Source organism: Lactuca virosa, chromosome 5 (assembly GCF_052849685.1).
Source record: "Lactuca virosa cultivar CGN04683 chromosome 5, Lactuca_virosa_CGN04683_v6, whole genome shotgun sequence".
Classification (NCBI taxonomy): domain Eukaryota; kingdom Viridiplantae; phylum Streptophyta; class Magnoliopsida; order Asterales; family Asteraceae; genus Lactuca; species Lactuca virosa.
In genome coordinates, this window is record NC_136430.1 from 332751668 (window position 1) to 332769074 (window position 17407).

The following is a 17407-nucleotide window of genomic DNA, read 5'->3' on the forward strand; positions in this document are numbered from 1 at the left end:
CTGCGGCAACACAAACTTCCGGATGACACTCCCACAATGAATCCACTGATCTCAAATCGACCCAGATTCCTTCAAACATAGTTATCGAATCCCTAAAATCCATCTCTTCCCTTGCAGGGTACCGATCAACTGCTTCAAGCCGGCCACCGGCTTCTTTTCTCTGATGACAACACTCATCAACTAAGTGCCACCTGAAGACACTACCTTACTTCCGTCTTACGCATTCATTCGCCACCTGCGAAACTGGATACCATTATAAACCACCGGGTCCTGACCCGGTACCAATCTGCTATCCCTTTCCCAAACTGGCGCTACTTCTATTAAATTGCACTGATGGGAACTCATCCCGACTCCTCCCTGAGTCAAGTCTAATACCGCGCTAACATGATAATACATTCCACAGCTTCCGAGAAACTCTCATGAACACCCATCTATAACGCATAAACACCCATACCTGGCCCATCAGTCTCGTGCTGGAATTCCAGGTACATCTGCGACGGGTCCAGCAATCCCTCAGATGGAACACCACCGTATACATAACTCATGACTACATCCATACTTGGATCCCAAGGATCTACCCTTGCATCACTTTCGAACTCCTCTGATTTGACATCAGCGCTAACCGTTCCACAACCTCAACGAACATCCAACCCGGATGTGCTTCCATACAACTGGTACAATCCCAGTGCTTATTACCAAGCACTTTCGATCATCCATTTACTCCACTGCCTTCCTTTCAGAGGACCCAAACTCCTTCCGGAGCCACATACCTTCCCTTTCCAGGAAGTCTACTCAACAACCCTTACCGCAGCTATAAGTGCCACAGAGCTAAACTCCACTCTACACTATCCATGTAGAGCAACTGCTATTCTCGAACTCCCATATACTTCGAATCCGATCACATAACTAACGAGGCCCATGCACGACCTCCAACCAACTTCATCATCATGATCAATACTTTGGGCCAGACCATATCGATTACTATTGCATGGCGACACAGTTACTCATTCTCCGCATACAGATCTACTAACACATACAGAGTCTTTAGCATGACTGGACCGCCTTACCAGGCCTTCAGCCTATCTGGACCACTCTCAGAACCTTCAGCATGTCTGGACCGCCCTCCTGGGCCTTCAGCCTGTCTGGACCATTCCCCGAGCCTTCGGTCTGACTGGTACGCCTTCTGGCCTTCAGTCTATCCGGACCGCTCAAAACTGTCGTACGTCACTCTGAACCATCCTTCCCGGGAATCTCTCCCATGCAGTCTGTTCTAGCCCTCTTGGGGTTCCGAACTCCAGTTCCGTTCCCAGAATCCTTTCCATGGCCTAACCCAGGCCTCACATCGACCAACTACCTCACCTGAAACCATGGTCTGTTCCCTGCCCCACTTGTCTATCACTTGCTCTAATCATGCCACACTCTCGGCTAACAACACTGATAAATCTAAGCAACTAACCAACCCTGGATACTTGCTGTTTTATCAGAGAATTTTCCAATTCTCCCCACTTAGTGTACCAACTACTAACTTCCGCTGACAAACCGGCATAACTCGATTGACCTTACTTGATAAAGTTCCCCCTCTTTTCCCGAAACTAAATCCCTCCGGAGTGAGCAATCTCTGCAGAACACTCTCCTGACATCGCACATCCCGAACTCCAAGAAAGTTCGAATCCCAACTGAACACTTCTTGCATCGCAGTTGCTATTCCTAGCAACGAGGTCGTATATCCAATCTTCCGATCACCTATCCTCTTGGATGCTAACCGACTACAACCCCTAACTACTAAGATCCTCAATCATACCATGATTCATGCAAAAAGGTGAACAGATTTATAATACCACATAATCAACAAGATAACAAGATATCAAAATGGAAACATACCTGCAGATGCATCTGGCTCTGCCCTGACCTCTTCTGCTGTAAGCTGGAATGCGCGTCCCTGAGCCCTCGGAGGCTCCGCTCCACCCTGACCCTCGCCAGTAATCCTCAAAGTGGCCGGTGCTGGAGCCTGCACCGATCTTGCAGCAAACTGTGGGCAGTTGGCCCTCAAGTGTCCAACCTGATGGCAGTGATAACAAATCCTCATATCCTGCACCGGGGCCGACTGACGGCAATCCCTCGCGTAATGCCCCTCTCTCCCGCACTTGCGACACGCACCACCGGATCTGCAAACTCCGGCATGACCCTTCCCACACTTCTCACAAGTGTGGCTGCTCTGACCTCCAACCCTAGATTCAACGGTTTTGGACCGTTTCGGCGCCGGCTGCGACTGCACCGGGGCCTGCCTCTGCTCTCGCAACTGCAACTCAATCTCCAACTCGCGCCGCCTGGTGGCCTCCTGCAACTCCAACAAGGTATCACATCTCTGTGTGGACACAAACTGTCGGATATCCCTCTTGAGCATACTCAGATATCGGGACATCTGAGCCTACTCCGAAGCAAACTCCGGGCAAAACATCGCCCTCTCAGTAAACATCCTGGTGATCTCCGTCACCGACTCTGAATCCTGCTTCAGCTCCAGGAACTCCTGAGCCAACCTCTCTCTCTCAACCTGCGGAACATAACGAGTACTGAACATCTCCTGGAACTGATCCCAAGTAACCGCATCACGCTGCGTATCAGAATAAGATCCCGTAGTAAACCTCCACCAATCCTTCGCCCCAAGCCTCAAAAGGTTCAGAGCACACCTCACCCTTTGATCCGTAGGGCATGAACACGTGAAGAAACAACCATCCACGTCTGACAACCATCTCATAGCAATGATAGGATCCTGAACTCCATCAAAGGTAGGGGGCTTCGTATTATCGAAGTCCCGATACTGAAAACCTCAACCGGTTCCTCCCCCTGCCGCTGCTACAGCCGCTGTAGCTTCCGCGGCAGCCGTCTCCGTAAGAGCTGCATAGCGCTCATCAAAGTACTCAACCATGGCGGTCTTGATCGACCCAAACATCTCTGGCAACTCAGCCCGGAACATGGCAGCAACCTCATCATGCAGGATCTCACGAATCCTGGCGTCCAACTCGTCCGTACTCATCTGACCAATGACCTCGGGTGGTACTGGTCCATCCTGACCACCCTCTCCTGATCCCGATCCCGAACTGGATCCTGCCCCGACACGTCTCGTAATCACCATACTGCAATACACCAACAAGACCCTTAGGCACATCACATACCCGCCCGGGGAACTATCTCATAACCGATACCCTAAAGAGTTGTGACTTCCTTGATACGCGTATGGGTCATGTGCTTTCAGTAGTACGGGCCCATACTACCTTCCACACCTACCCATATTTGTCTCAAGTATCACTACAACACTCTAACCATATACACACACACGGCGAGCGCTCAATCCTCACTCCTAGAGGAAAGCTGAATATCTCATAAGGAAAACCCTAGGCTAGTAGGCATCACATAACCAGGCAATTCTATCATGCAATTCCTGAAATTCCCTAGCCTAGTGCTAGCATGCTGTTCTAACATATTACATAATCAAATAACTTGTATGGTATTTTGGGGTCTACTTACTGGCTCTGGCTGATCGTACCCTCTGCATCCTCCATTACTTATTTCGAAAACCTTTTGAAAACCATTTTGAGAATCCCTCCTTGATTTGAGACTGGATTCACACGAATGTTCCTCCAATTCACTCAAACCAAAGCTCTGATACCAACTTGTAACACCCATAAAATTGAGCCAATTTAAAACATTTTAATTCGTTCAAAAACCATTAAGTTCATACATATCGTTTTCAAAATGTTTAAACATCAGAGTATCCCCCAGAACCATATTACATAAATCATAAAACATGAGGAACGGTACGATCACGCCTTCGCCTTGCCACGATCTCCTGAAGTACCTGAAACAATACACTGAACTGTAAGCCCGAAAGCTTAGTGAGTCACCCCCAAAATACCAACCACACATAAACATACTCATAACATATCACAAATAGAACAGCCATTCACATCGGGTCTACTGTGTGACTGGTCCGCCCGCACCGGGCCTTCAGTCCACCTGGTCCACCCTCCGAGTCTAGCAATGTACATCGAGTCTACAGTGTGATTGATCCGCCCGCACCGGGCCTTCAATCCACCTAGTCCACTCTCTGAGTCTACAGTATGACTGGTCCGCCCACACCGGGCCTTCAGTCGGCCTGGTCTACTCTCCGAGCCTCGGCACGTCTGGTCCGCCCTCTTAGGGCCTTCAGCCTATCCGGACCGCTCGCTGGGCCTTCGGTCTATTCGGTCCGCCCTGGGTATGTTGGCCTACAGCACAAAGCAGGACCCGCCTCAACCCAACCCCAGTCAAACAACCATGTGCACATAAAATAATTAATCACATAACAAATCCTTAACCAGACAAACAGTCTAATGGATCACATAGCATATCAACATCCTAACAAGGATTCCGACCTAACCGGTCACTAGCATAACATTACCCTATATACCGGGTACCGACCTTAACCAGGTCACTAACATAACATTACCCTATATACTGGGTACCGACCTTAACCAGGTCACTAACATAACACCACCCTAAATACCAGGATGCAAATCTAGCAAATCAATAACATAACAAACAATACCCGGATTTCCATCCGATAAAGGGTCGGCCTTGGTGCCGTAGACCGTGTCGATATAGTGAGGATAACTCACCTGTAATTGCCGACTGAAGAGATACGACCAAGCTGCTCCGACCACCGACACGAACTTCACCACAACAGACTACCAAAGAACCAATACCGAAATTACCAAAATACCCTTGGAAGTCAAACTGGTCAACTCTTGGTCAAAGTCAAAGTCCTCAGTCAAAGTCAACCTTCCTGGTTGACTCTACTCGCCGAGTCAACCCGTCGACTCGTCGAGTTCTCATACTTAGAAAACTCCCATAACACGACTCAACTCGCCGAGTCGCCCCAAGACTCGTCGAGTTCAACGATCTCGGAATCCCATCCTGTCCAACTCACTGAGTCGCCAACCGACTCACTAATCCAAAGCTTTAACCACAAGAGGTTGGGTTCTGCGACCAGACTCGCCGAGTCCAAGAACAGACTCGCCGAGTCCAAGGCAATCTTCAACAGACTCGCCGAGTTGTTCTTCCAACTCGCCGAGTCCATGCACATGTCATACAACTCGTCGAGTACACCCATGTGACTCGACGAGTCTCTTCAGTTCTCAATCCATACAGAGGCTTTTCGAGCCATGCAGGGGCTCCAATCCATAGATCCACTCTTCTACAGCCTAACCCTCACATAAAGTTGCAAACTTTACGTGAAACCAAGGAGATATAAGCCCAAAACACTCTAGGGCTAGGGTTTATGACAAAGGGGCTTCACCTATAACTCTTGGACAGGAGCTTTATGACATTAAGGACCATCACAAGCCTAGATCTGAAGTAGCAACCTCATATCTAAGCCTCTAACTTGAAATAGCTCACAACCATACCAAAAAATGCCCCAAATCTCAAATGATAATAGATCTAGATACAAAAGAGCCCAAGCAACAGATTAATACCTCCAATATATGCTCCAACTGAAGTAGATCCCGGATCCACACCACTCCTTTGCAGCAAGTCTCTTGATCTTCAAGCCCCTTTCCAAGATTTTCTCCTCCAAGGCTCTATTCTCTCTATTAATGGAGACTCACTCGAATCTAGGGTTTTCTGGAACTCTCTGGGGGGGGGGGGGAATAGGAGGCTGGGAAAAGGACATAAAGTCCTTTAAATAGGGTGCAACCCTCGGGATTAGGGTTTTCTCATTCCAGCACCAACTCGTCGAGTACGTCTTCCGACTCGGCGAGTTGGCCACTTAACCCGCGATCAATCCCGCTCCGACTCGACGAGTAGCATACCTACTCGTCGAGTAGCTTCCTTAATTTACACTTAGCACCCTCCAACTTCTTGCTTTCGAACTTGGGATGTTACAAACGAAGTCTGATTCAAGTGGGGGAGATTTGTAACACAAGTGCTCTTGGTATGTTTATATTTAGCTTGATTCTTAAAAAGTTTGCAAAGTTGGTCCCTATGCTGGGCGTACGAGATAGGTACGTTGGGCGTGGGTCATTAAAAATGGTCACGCGTTTCCTCTTGTACGTTGGGCGTACTCATACAAAGGGTAAACCCTAAATTTTAGGGTTTAGACCCTATTTATAGGACTTTATGGTCTTAAATGTTTCCTTACCTCCAACCTCCATCTCGAAACCCTAATTCTTGTGTGTGAGCTTTGAAGCCTTTTAGTGACATTTTGGTGTTCTTAGTGGTGAAGGAAGACCTTTGGAGTTGTGGTGTTGCACTCAAGCTCTTGGATCCATTATCTACTCATCGTTGTGCATCTTCAGTAGGTATAAAGCTCAAATCTTGATGCTTGCCTTACTAGATCTTGTTAGGTTGGAAGTTATGACCTTTTTGTCCCAAAACCTTGGTCTCATGAGTATTGTTTACTCCAGACCATTTGATCTGTCCTCTTAAGCATTTTTAAAGTGTTTAGTGGCATAAAAATGCAAGCGTGGTACGTGGTTGTCATCCATGCAGGAGTTATGGAGTAAATGGTAATATAAGTTAGGGTTTTGGTTTTTAGCTTCCTTTTGCCATGCAAAAGCATAAAGGTTACAACTTTATGACTTTAGACGTTCATTAGGTTTAGATCTGAAGTTTGGACGTTAAGTCTTAAAGCATTAAGACCTTAATAAAGAGTTTATACTTTTGAAGGGTACGCTGGGCGTAACCCGGAGTACGTTGGGCATACTGGGTTGCTGCCCCGTAATCCTTCCAAGTCAAGTTAGTACGATGGACGTAATAGGTAGTACACTATGCGTACTCCCAAAAAACCCATTTGGGCTATTTTTGGGCATTGGGCTGTTAGGGATTTTGGACCTTGTATCTTGGGTCATGCATGGAAAGGGCAAAATGTTATTTTTCCCTTGGTAAGATTAAATATGATTTGTATCATTAATTATGGGTTAAACCCTGATTATTAATTAGGGTTGTTATTGGGTTATGATTAGTGTGAGGAGCCATGTTAGCAGCAGCTCGAGTGTGTGATTAAGTTATCTTCAGTTAGATGTGAGTCTTCTCACTGTGATTGTGGGTCGAAAGCACCAATGACGGCCCACCAAATTGTTTATGTAGAATACTAGCTTATATATGACTCTTATGTGCTTGCATTTTGGGTTGAAATAAACCCCAGGGCTGGGCCCGTTATTGTATGATTGGGTTGGAAGAAACCCTAGGTCTGAGTCCATGAGTATATGATTGGTTGGAAGAAACCCCAGGGATGGGCCTCAGGGTTAGGCCCATAAGTGTGTATTGGATTGGAATATACCCCAAGGCTAGACCCAGTTGTATGTTTCGTATATGATACTTTGGTGAACTCACTAAACCTTGTGCTTACAGTTTATGTTTATGATTTCAGGTACATCTAATACGAAAGGGAATGACCTGGCGTGATGACACAACATCCTCCCTCATGATTTTCGTACTTTTTGGATATTTGAACTCTGATATTTTGATATTGTATTTGGTGATTGACTTGGAGATATTTGGTGAATGAAACTATTGGTTTTAAAAATGAAATATTTTATCACTGTTTTTTTTTGGGGTCGTTACATGGTTATTCCGGATTTTTTTTTGTGACTCATAAATATATACCATTAGGCTACAAGCTTGACCCGTTTTGGTCTGATCCGAAATACCCATTCCGAACATGATAGTTTAAAAAAAAGGTTATTTTTATTAACTGTAAACTAAATAAATGGTTAGATTTCTCAATCTCTTATAGAAAGTAATTATCTATTATTAAGAGTCATAGAAATTAATTATTTATTACTAACAATTCGACCAAAGACTTTTGGCTTAGTCTTAGTCATAATATGTGACTTTCTCAAATGAGAGGTCATGAGTTCAAGTCTTTTAGGAGACATAAATGATATTTAGAACAATGTTAGTTTAAAAAAAATTAGTAAAAATTATAAAAACATAAAAATAATTTAGTATTTAAAAAAACAAATTAGAAATATTAAATGTAATTGTCGTGTAGTTGAATCGTTGACAGTTTTGCAGATTTGTAGGGTTCAAATCCCCTTTTATCAATTTTCTCTTTTTATTAATCTATCGGTTATGTCCCATGCTCCCTCCATCTTTAATATTTTACAACTTTCACAGATTTCACTTTATATTACAAATTTGGTACAAAGTTCTTTTTTAATAATTTCCCCTCAGTTTTTCATTATTATAAATTTGATACAACTTTCCGTTTGTTTTACAAAATTAATACCAGTTTCTTTATGATATTTCTCCAACTTTTTTTGTATTTCTTTCCGTTACATCTCACGGGGGTGTACCTGACAATTCGAAACACGAATACACAAATTTGTGTGTGACACACGACACGAATAAATCTTGAAAATGAAAATAAAACTTATTTTTTTTCGTGTATTCATGTCGTTTCAAATTCGTGTTTGATCCATAAAAACGACACGGATATATGAATTGTCAGGTTTTGACGGTGTAATCAACTAGTTTCAGGTAAAGGCGACCCAATTTCTATGACCTTTAGAAGCATAACTTTCAAAAACATATCCATTTTTTATTTAGACTTATAGATTATTTTCTTTGATTGTAATAGAAAGTAGACGAAACAAAGCCTTCACAATTAATATTTTATAATAATTGTTCATATATAAATAAAACCTAAAATAAATACATTAGCTTTTAAAAGAAATATATATATATTTATCATTTAAAAATAATAAAGAAAGAACCAATAATTTTAAACATAGTGTTTTTTTTTGTTTTTTTTGTTTTTTTGTTTTTTTATAGGAAAAATGACATATATGCCTTATTATGTTTCTAGGATTTACTCATTTAGCCACTAAACTTATTTTGTACATTAATAAGGGAACGAAGTATATGTTACCTATCAATATAATCCATTTCACATATTGTAGCCGGTTTACATTGCCACATAAGCGTAGCCTAACACGTAAGCGATCAAGTATCTCTTCCTCTATGTTACCAACAACCTCGTCTTTCTGTTCATCCAACCATTCCCGCATGTTACTATTCCCAAAATGGTCTACATACATAGGAAGTATAACACCACATTCATATGCAATTGCTATAAAGTCGAAATAATCTGGGTCATTGCTAATTAAAGTCAAACCTTTTGGAAAATCAATATCAGGTTGGCAGTAATAGAGCTTCTCACACTTTTCCCCAGTGAACCTTTCAACACACCCTTCCTTGTCCATGGCTGCGAAGTCGATGTCCGAAAACCTCTGAGTAATTCCACCGGTGTAACATATGGGGTTTCTGTTGAACTTTCCTTGGAAGTGGACATCTACTTGTAAGAATACAGGTTTCATGTTTGAGGATTCAGAAGCAGATCACAAGAAAGGGTTTATCGATGAAGTATTGAACAATGGAGGTAAAAAGGGCTCTTTTATAAAGCATATACCGACAGTAAGAAGGAAGCGACTAATTAATGACATGGCATTACACGGAAGTCACGGTCAGCATCCGATGTGGTGTTAGTAGAAGGAGGTGGACTAAAAATGACCAACTGACCCTTTCACAATTGAAATAAAGACTTAATCGACCCGACAAAGTGTAATTCGTTCCCTTATTAAGCCATAAAATAAGTTAAGTGGCTAAATGGGTAAACCCTAAAAATATAATAGGACATATATGTCATTTTCCTTTTTTATTTTTATATATATGTAAAAGCCTCAGGATCGATGTGTTTCCTTATTCGCTCTGTTATATATTGTTTTAGATGGGAAAGAGACATATAAAAAAACATACATAAAAAGAAAATATTGACTTGCTGAAAAAAGAAAATATTGACTTGATTGAATTTTTCCTTATTTTCCTCTAGTGCTTTTTACCAATTTATTAAAATATGGAAACTGTAATTTTTATTATTCTATAAATCTTACGAGTTTTATTATGATAATATATAGAATTTTCACCAATGACTTCATCTTCTTCCGACCACCCTACATCCTCATTGGAACTCTCCTTGCGAGAAATCCCCGGCAGCTATGGCCTGCCGTTCATCGGTCCGATCAAGGATCGCTACGACTACTTTTACAACCAAGGCGAGAATGAGTTCTTCAAATCCAGAATCCAGAAATACAACTCCACCGTCTTCCGCACCAACATGCCACCGGGGCCATTCATCTCCTCCAATCCCAAAGTCGTCGCTGTTCTTGATTCCAAAAGCTTCACCATCCTCTTCGACAATGACAAAGTCGAAAAGAGAGACATTCTCGATGGCACCTACATGCCTTCCACTTCCTTCTTCGGTGGTTACCGGGTCTGCGCTTTCCTCGACACCACTGAATCTAACCACCATGCTCTAAAATCCTTCTTCCTCTCGTTCCTTGCTTCTTCACACAAGAAGTTTATTCCATATCTCCGGAAGAGCTTAGCGGTGCTCTTTGAGAATCTCGAAAATGAGATCTCAGAGAAGAAATCCGCTGGTTTTAATAATCACAGTGATAATATGGCATTTGACTTTGTGTTCAAGCTTGTCACCGGAGTTCTTCCATCTGAGACGGAGCTCAAGTCGAAAGGTCCTGGAACCATCGCCACGTGGTTAGCTCTTCAGCTAGCTCCGTTAGGAACAGCAGGGATTAAACCGAATTTCATTGACGACATCATCCACACAGTTCGGTTGCCGTTTCTCGTGATTAAATCTGGATACAAGCAGCTCTACAATGCCGTTTATGATTCCGCGTCGTCGTTACTGGACGAAGCTGAAACATTGGGTATGAAACGAGAGGAAGCTTGCCATAATTTGGTGTTTCTGGCAGGTTTTAACGCGTTCGGCGGCATGAAGGTTCTGTTTCCGACTCTAATCAGGTGGATCGGTTCAGGCGGAGAGGATTTACACAGCCGCCTTGCTGAAGAAATCAGAGCCGTCGTGAAGGAAGAAGGAGACATCACTTTCTCCGCCTTGGAGAAGATGCCGTTGACCAAATCCGTCGTTTATGAGACATTGAGAATCAATCCACCGGTTCCGTTTCAATACGCGAAGGCCAGGGAGGACATTGTGGTCGAGAGCCACGACGCTGCATTTCAGATTAAGAAAGGAGAGATTATCTTCGGATATCAGCCGTTCGCCACCAAGGATCCGAAGGTGTTTGAGAATCCAGAGGATTTCGTTGCCGATAGGTTCGTCGGAGAGGGAGAGAAGCTGATAAATTATGTGTACTGGTCGAATGCTAGAGAGACGGAACAGCCGTCGGCAGACAACAAACAATGTCCGGGTAAGGACCTGGTGGTGCTGTGCTGCAGGCTGATGTTGGTGGAGCTTTTTCTCCGATACGATACGTTTACGGTGGAGATCGGGAAACTTTCTGCACTGGGGGCGTCCATCACGATTGCATCGTTTACAAAGGCCACCTAATTGTTATTTGCTTTCATGCATTTTATTATTTTAATATCGTGTGGCATATTATTTTATATATATTTGGTCTTGTATTAATCCAAGTGAGTCACGATTTCCTGAAGTTTTAACTTTTAACGTAATATCCTAATAATCGTATTAAAACAACACCTCTTCTTTCATTTCATTTCATTTCGATTATCTTCAATTTTATTTTCACTTTCTCAAATTCCAATCATAATTCATTTGAAATGGAATCTAGTCCTAGCCAATTCCAAATGTTGAACGGAAAGAATGGCATTAGCAAAAACCTTACATCAACACATTAAAAGATAATGATTGGGGAAATCAATAAATATCATTTGGTTTTTAGATAACAACTCTAACTTCCTTTAAAAATCAAATTGGGGTACAGATTGTTCCACACATGAAACCAACTCGAAATTGAAGGATATGCAAAATGCGGGTGAAAGTTAGGAGTTCAATTAAAATATTGGCTCGTGTTATGTGAGTATGACGGTTAAGGAGTGAAATTTGATATGAAAGTTGCAGGGTTTAAATCTTAACACATCCAAAACATCATGAGTATTTCGTGATTAACCACCCACATGTATCTTAAGGAGGGTTGATGTGGATCGCTTAGATGGTGTGATTTTTTACCATTTTTACAATCAATATTTTATAATAACTAGGATGATATTACCCCCGCTTTGCGGTGAGTGCAATCTGTAAATTTGTATCAGGTAGTGACCACTTTTGTAATTTTTTTAAACACATGGACCGTTCCTGTGAAAAAAAATATGCACATGGACATTTTCTGTAAATTTCAGGGACCGTTTTTGCAATTTATTTCTTCGTAGGGACCAAACCTCACTTTGGTAAAATTATTATTAAGAAGGGACATTTATGTAATTTTTTAAACATATTCACCTTTCATGTAAATATAATTTTGCACAAGACCTATTCGGCAATTATAGGGAACGTTCTTGTAATTTATTTTCTATGTAGAAACAAAACATGTCAAACTTGCAAACATGTCAACATACAAAAAGTAAACGCGTGGAAAATATTGGTATTCAAATTTGAGGAGGTAAAACTAACATTTTACAAATTACAAGGATCAAAAATGGCATTTGACAAAGTAATGTGATGGAAAATGCTATCATACGAAAACTTAGGAACCAAATCTACCAACCTAACAAAGCATTGTGGCCATAATCTGAAATAAGAAGTTTTGTAGCTAAATTTTAAGGTTATTTGTGGTCAAAATCTAAAATAATAAACTTTTGTTGCTAAAAATGTGAAATATAAAAAATATACGTTGTTGCCAAAGTCTAAAATAAGAAAAACTTTTATGGTCAACATCTAAAACCATAAAACTATATTGTTAATAAACATTTTTGTTTTAATATATATAATAATTGTTCATATGTAAATAAAAATTAAAAAAATATTGCAATTAAAAAAAATGATATTTTTATCCTTTAAAAATAAAAAATAATAAAAACTTTTATGGCCAACGTCTAAAACCATAAAACTATAGTATTAATAAACATTTTTGTTTTAATATATATAATAATTGTTCATATGTAAATAAAAATTAAACAAATATTGTATTTTAAAAAAATGAACATTTTTATCCTTTAAAAATAATAAAGAAGGTGAAACAAGAATTCAAACACATATTTTTTAAATCTTTATTATGTAAAGGCCTCGGGAAAATAGCAACAATGTGTTTGGACATTGTTCTGATGCTTTCACTTTTCACCAATTTATTAATATTAATATGGAAAAATAATGTTAGAAGTGATTTGATGATAATATCAAATATCAAGATTTTACGAGTCATGACGAACCAAGTCGTTTGTAATACGGACTTAAGGTTACAATTTTGTATATAATTAATAATTCTAAATATATTTTCTACTATTATTCATTATATATATATACAGAGAGAGAGAGAGAGAGAGAGAGAGAGAGAGAGAGAGTTTAATTGAGAAAAAAATGTGGAGAATGAGAGATTCATTCCCAGCCAATCATTTAATTAGAATCTAAACATAAAAGACACGTTGACAAACTTGTAAATATGATATAAGAATTGAACCTTCAATGATAGATAAGTAATTATGGATAATTAGATAACAGTTCAAATTCATTCTTAATCGATCTTTCATCATCCAAATTTCACCAACCTTCAACAATCATCCAGATTTCTTTAACTAAACCTTCGATCAACATCATGCAACGTTAATTAATCATTGATCTTTATCAACATCATTCAATAGTGCAACAAAAATTCGTTTTTGATTCTTTCAATCAACCCTTTAAATTTGCTTGAATACGAGCGTATCTTCAACATTTGTGATTAATTATACTCCTAACGTCATTAGATCAACATCATCGATAATCAACAACAGATACACTTCATATCATTCATTCAACATCGATTATCAAACAAAATTTCGAAATTAAGGATAGAAAAACATCAATTCAATTTTTTTTTGAAAATATTCATATAATTCTCTATTAGTCTACTATTTTATAAGTTATAAATAGTCAAAATATCAAGTTTTTAACCATATTTATAAAAGCCAACTTGTATGCACTCCAGCTGTTTGATGAAATGCATAAACTAAATTACCACATAATATTCACATATGAATATGTTTTCACACCTGAATTAGTATATGATTATTAAAATACAAAACAAATATTCAAGTCTGTATGTTATTCATATGTCAATAACATATAAAAATTATATCTCTTTGTGAATACATCTTGTAATATTCATATGTGAATATACTGTGTAATATTCATATATAAATATACCATCTAATTTTATAAGTGAATATACCGTCTAATATTCACAAGTGAATATACTATGTAATATTCGCAAGTGAATGTATCATCTAATATTTAAATGTGAATATAGTGTGTCATATTCAGAAGTGAATATACTATATAATATTCATATTTGAATATAATGTGTAATATTAATAAATGAATATATCATGCAATGTTCAAATGCAGGGCCAGCCTTATCTTTTGCCAAACTAAACAAGGGCTTAGGGGTCCCCCAATTTTGAAGGTTATTCATTAATTCAAGAAACTGATACCTGAAAATGGATTGTTACGCACGCCAGGCGCCACAATCAACAATTGCAGAGTGACGATTCGATTTCCACAAAAACGCAACCTACTGTTCTAGTGTTCTTCTTCCTTCTCAGATTCTCCACCTGTCCTCCAATCTCGATTCTTTTGTTTTGGTCAAAGTTAGCTTTTCATAAAATTATGCAGTGATGATTAACACACAATTTTAAGCCAGTTATGCTTTAGAAAATTGATATGTGCATATTTAGTCATGTATTTTGTGAATATTTCTAATACTTTTAGCTACAATAATGTTTATTTTGGGACATAAGGTACTTGTTATGTTTGAAATCTGTTTTGTAGTAGTAAAGACATGCTCGGGACGAAAAGGAAGCAAACAAGGAGATGGAAGCAGGAATGAATGAGCTAAGGAAAAAGAAGTCAAAGAAGGATTGAAGATAGAAGACCACAATGTGGTGATCATCCACCACGACGTGGCGAATGGAAGATTCTAGACCAATGATCTAACTTGGAGAATACGACATTTAACAGAGGACCACAACGTGGTTCCTATTCACCACATTGTGGTGGTCAGATTTTAGGAAAGTATATATATCCGAACATTAAATCGATTTCAGGAGTTAGAGGCCTTAGGGCTAAGATTATTCACGAGGAAAAACCCTTCCATGAACCCTTGGAGGGCAAAATTCGACTAGAGATCAAAGGATAAAGAGATTGGGCAAGGATTCACATCTATACATTCGGTTTGCTTTAATGATGTTTAGCTTGGTTTACCTTTTGTTTATGTGTTTTTCAACTATAGTTATGGGCTAAAAACCCTTTCTTTCGTTTAGATTAGATGAAATCTTAATTACTATGTGTTGACTTCTTGTTTGATGGATTGATGAAGTTAATTTTAGTTTTAAATATTGTTTGATAAATCTAAAACCTAGCCTGTTAAAGTTTTTATCTTTATTGTCTTGTCTCAAGATTGTGTAGTTAAACTGCAGTTAATTGCATGAAATTGATTACCTAGCTATTTATGATCATTAAATTGTTAGAGCAATTAATTAGTCATATCCTAGTATAGGTGATAAGTTAGTTGCTTAATTGTGTTAGAGAGTAGTATTTGATCATAATATTTGCTTGATTACTAGTCATGACCAAAGAATAGTAGTCTGTAGATTCTATCATTCAGAGTCCAAATTATATTTAAAATCAGTTTGGTGTCCTTAACTTGCATGATCATTGGGGTTAAAGGTATTGAATTGACTTATGCTAGTTAATCTGATCATGATGACTAGTAACTTTTATTTGGTAAATAACAGAATTAATCAATTGACTTGAAATCAACCATAGGAAACAACAGGGATTCGAAGCTAAACGAAAGTATCATTTATTCTTGATTTAAAATCGTCTTTTTAGTTGTTTACTTTAGTAATTAGTTGAGTATTTTAATTAACTTAATATGAATTTGTAAAATTAGATAAAACCCCCCACGTCTAGTTGTTTTTCTTAGTTTAACTTTTAGTAGTTATTTTATTAATTAAATATCATTCTCTGTGATCGACACCCGACTTACTTACTATTGTATAATCCGACTAGGTACATTACATATAAGTGCATAGTTAGTTAAATTTTGTTAGGTTATACATTTCAACGTTGATAGGTATACTTTATGCACATCAAGTTTTTGGCGCCGTTGTCGGGGAACGACTTATTTTTCTGTGGGGTAAAAGATGCAAATATTTATTTTTCTAAATTTTGTTATTCAGTCCAGGCATTCCCCACGACGTGGGCACTGGAAATTTTGTTTTATTTTTTTTTAGTTTATTTGATTTTATTGCTTTTTTTGTTCGTTTTATGCGTGTTTTCTAGTTTTGTGTTAGCAGCGAAAGATGGGGGACATCACGACCATGACAATGGAAGAATACAATCGACATATGAGGAACGACAACAGATGGGGTCTTTATCCACGAAAAATCCCAACCACTACAAAGTTTGAACTACCAGGACACATTCTTGGCATGCTAAAGGAACTACCTTTTTACGGGAAGGAGCACGAGGACACTGATGAGCATATAGAAGAGGTGGTGGAAATTTCTAACTATTTTCATGCACCAAACGTGAGTAAAGATGTGGTGATGCTTCGACTTTTTCCGGTTACATTGAAGGGTGAAGCTAAGGAATGGTTAAAATCACTTCCCGTTGGAGCAATCACAACATGGGCTGATTTTAAGACTAAGTTCATAAACTAGTTTACCCCTCCTTCAAAAGTGTTGAAGCTTAAAATAAACATACAAAATTTTCAACAATTAGAAGAGGAGTCGATATACGAAGCTTGGGAGCGTTATAAGATATTGTTACGACATTGCCATCAACATGAATTTAATATGCGACAAGAAATCTCGATATTTTATGATGGAGTCAATGTGTGCACTCGCCAACTTCTAGACTCTCAAGGGCCCATGACAAAGAAGGATTCGGCAATAAATAAAGCTTTGGTTGACGAATTCGCTAAGCATTCAAGAGAGTATCACAACCCAAAGGAGGATTTCACTAAAGGAAAATCAAGTAAAGATGGAGGTCAAGATGCTATTAGTTCAGTAATTGCAAAGCTCGATGCGATGGAAGAAAGGATCACAAAAATGGGTGGATCAATTCAAGATAGACGCGGAGCTTGTGGGGGACCCCATTCTACAAGGGATTGTGAATTGGAGTACAAGAGATATCGAGATACAAGACAAAATTCAACAGCTAAAGCATGATCTCTACTAAATAGAACAAGTCCAATCTGAGATAATATCTGCTCTCGAGTTAATACTATTTACATTTATAGAAGCTAGCGAATAACAACATGATGCTACAGATGCAACACTTAGAGAACAACAAGAATCTATTTCGAGCATCCACACACAAGTCGTGGAATTA

The 17407-nt window shown here is 39.2% G+C and overlaps 1 protein-coding gene and 1 non-coding gene across 2 annotated transcripts; one reads left to right on the forward strand and one right to left on the reverse strand.

Moving 5' to 3' along the window:
• The first annotated feature begins 9938 nt into the window (after window positions 1-9938).
• LOC145116966 (allene oxide synthase 3-like) lies at window positions 9939-11524 on the forward strand. The gene has a single exon (XM_079053262.1). The coding sequence runs from the start codon at window positions 9968-9970 to the stop codon at window positions 11405-11407; it is 1440 nt and encodes a 479-aa protein (XP_078909388.1). The 5' UTR covers window positions 9939-9967; the 3' UTR covers window positions 11408-11524.
• A 5234-nt stretch (window positions 11525-16758) lies between these two features.
• Window positions 16759-16865, reverse strand: LOC145118128 (small nucleolar RNA R71). The gene has a single exon (XR_013713108.1). It is a non-coding gene; the product is annotated as a small nucleolar RNA R71 (small nucleolar RNA).
• Window positions 16866-17407: the final 542 nt, after the last annotated feature.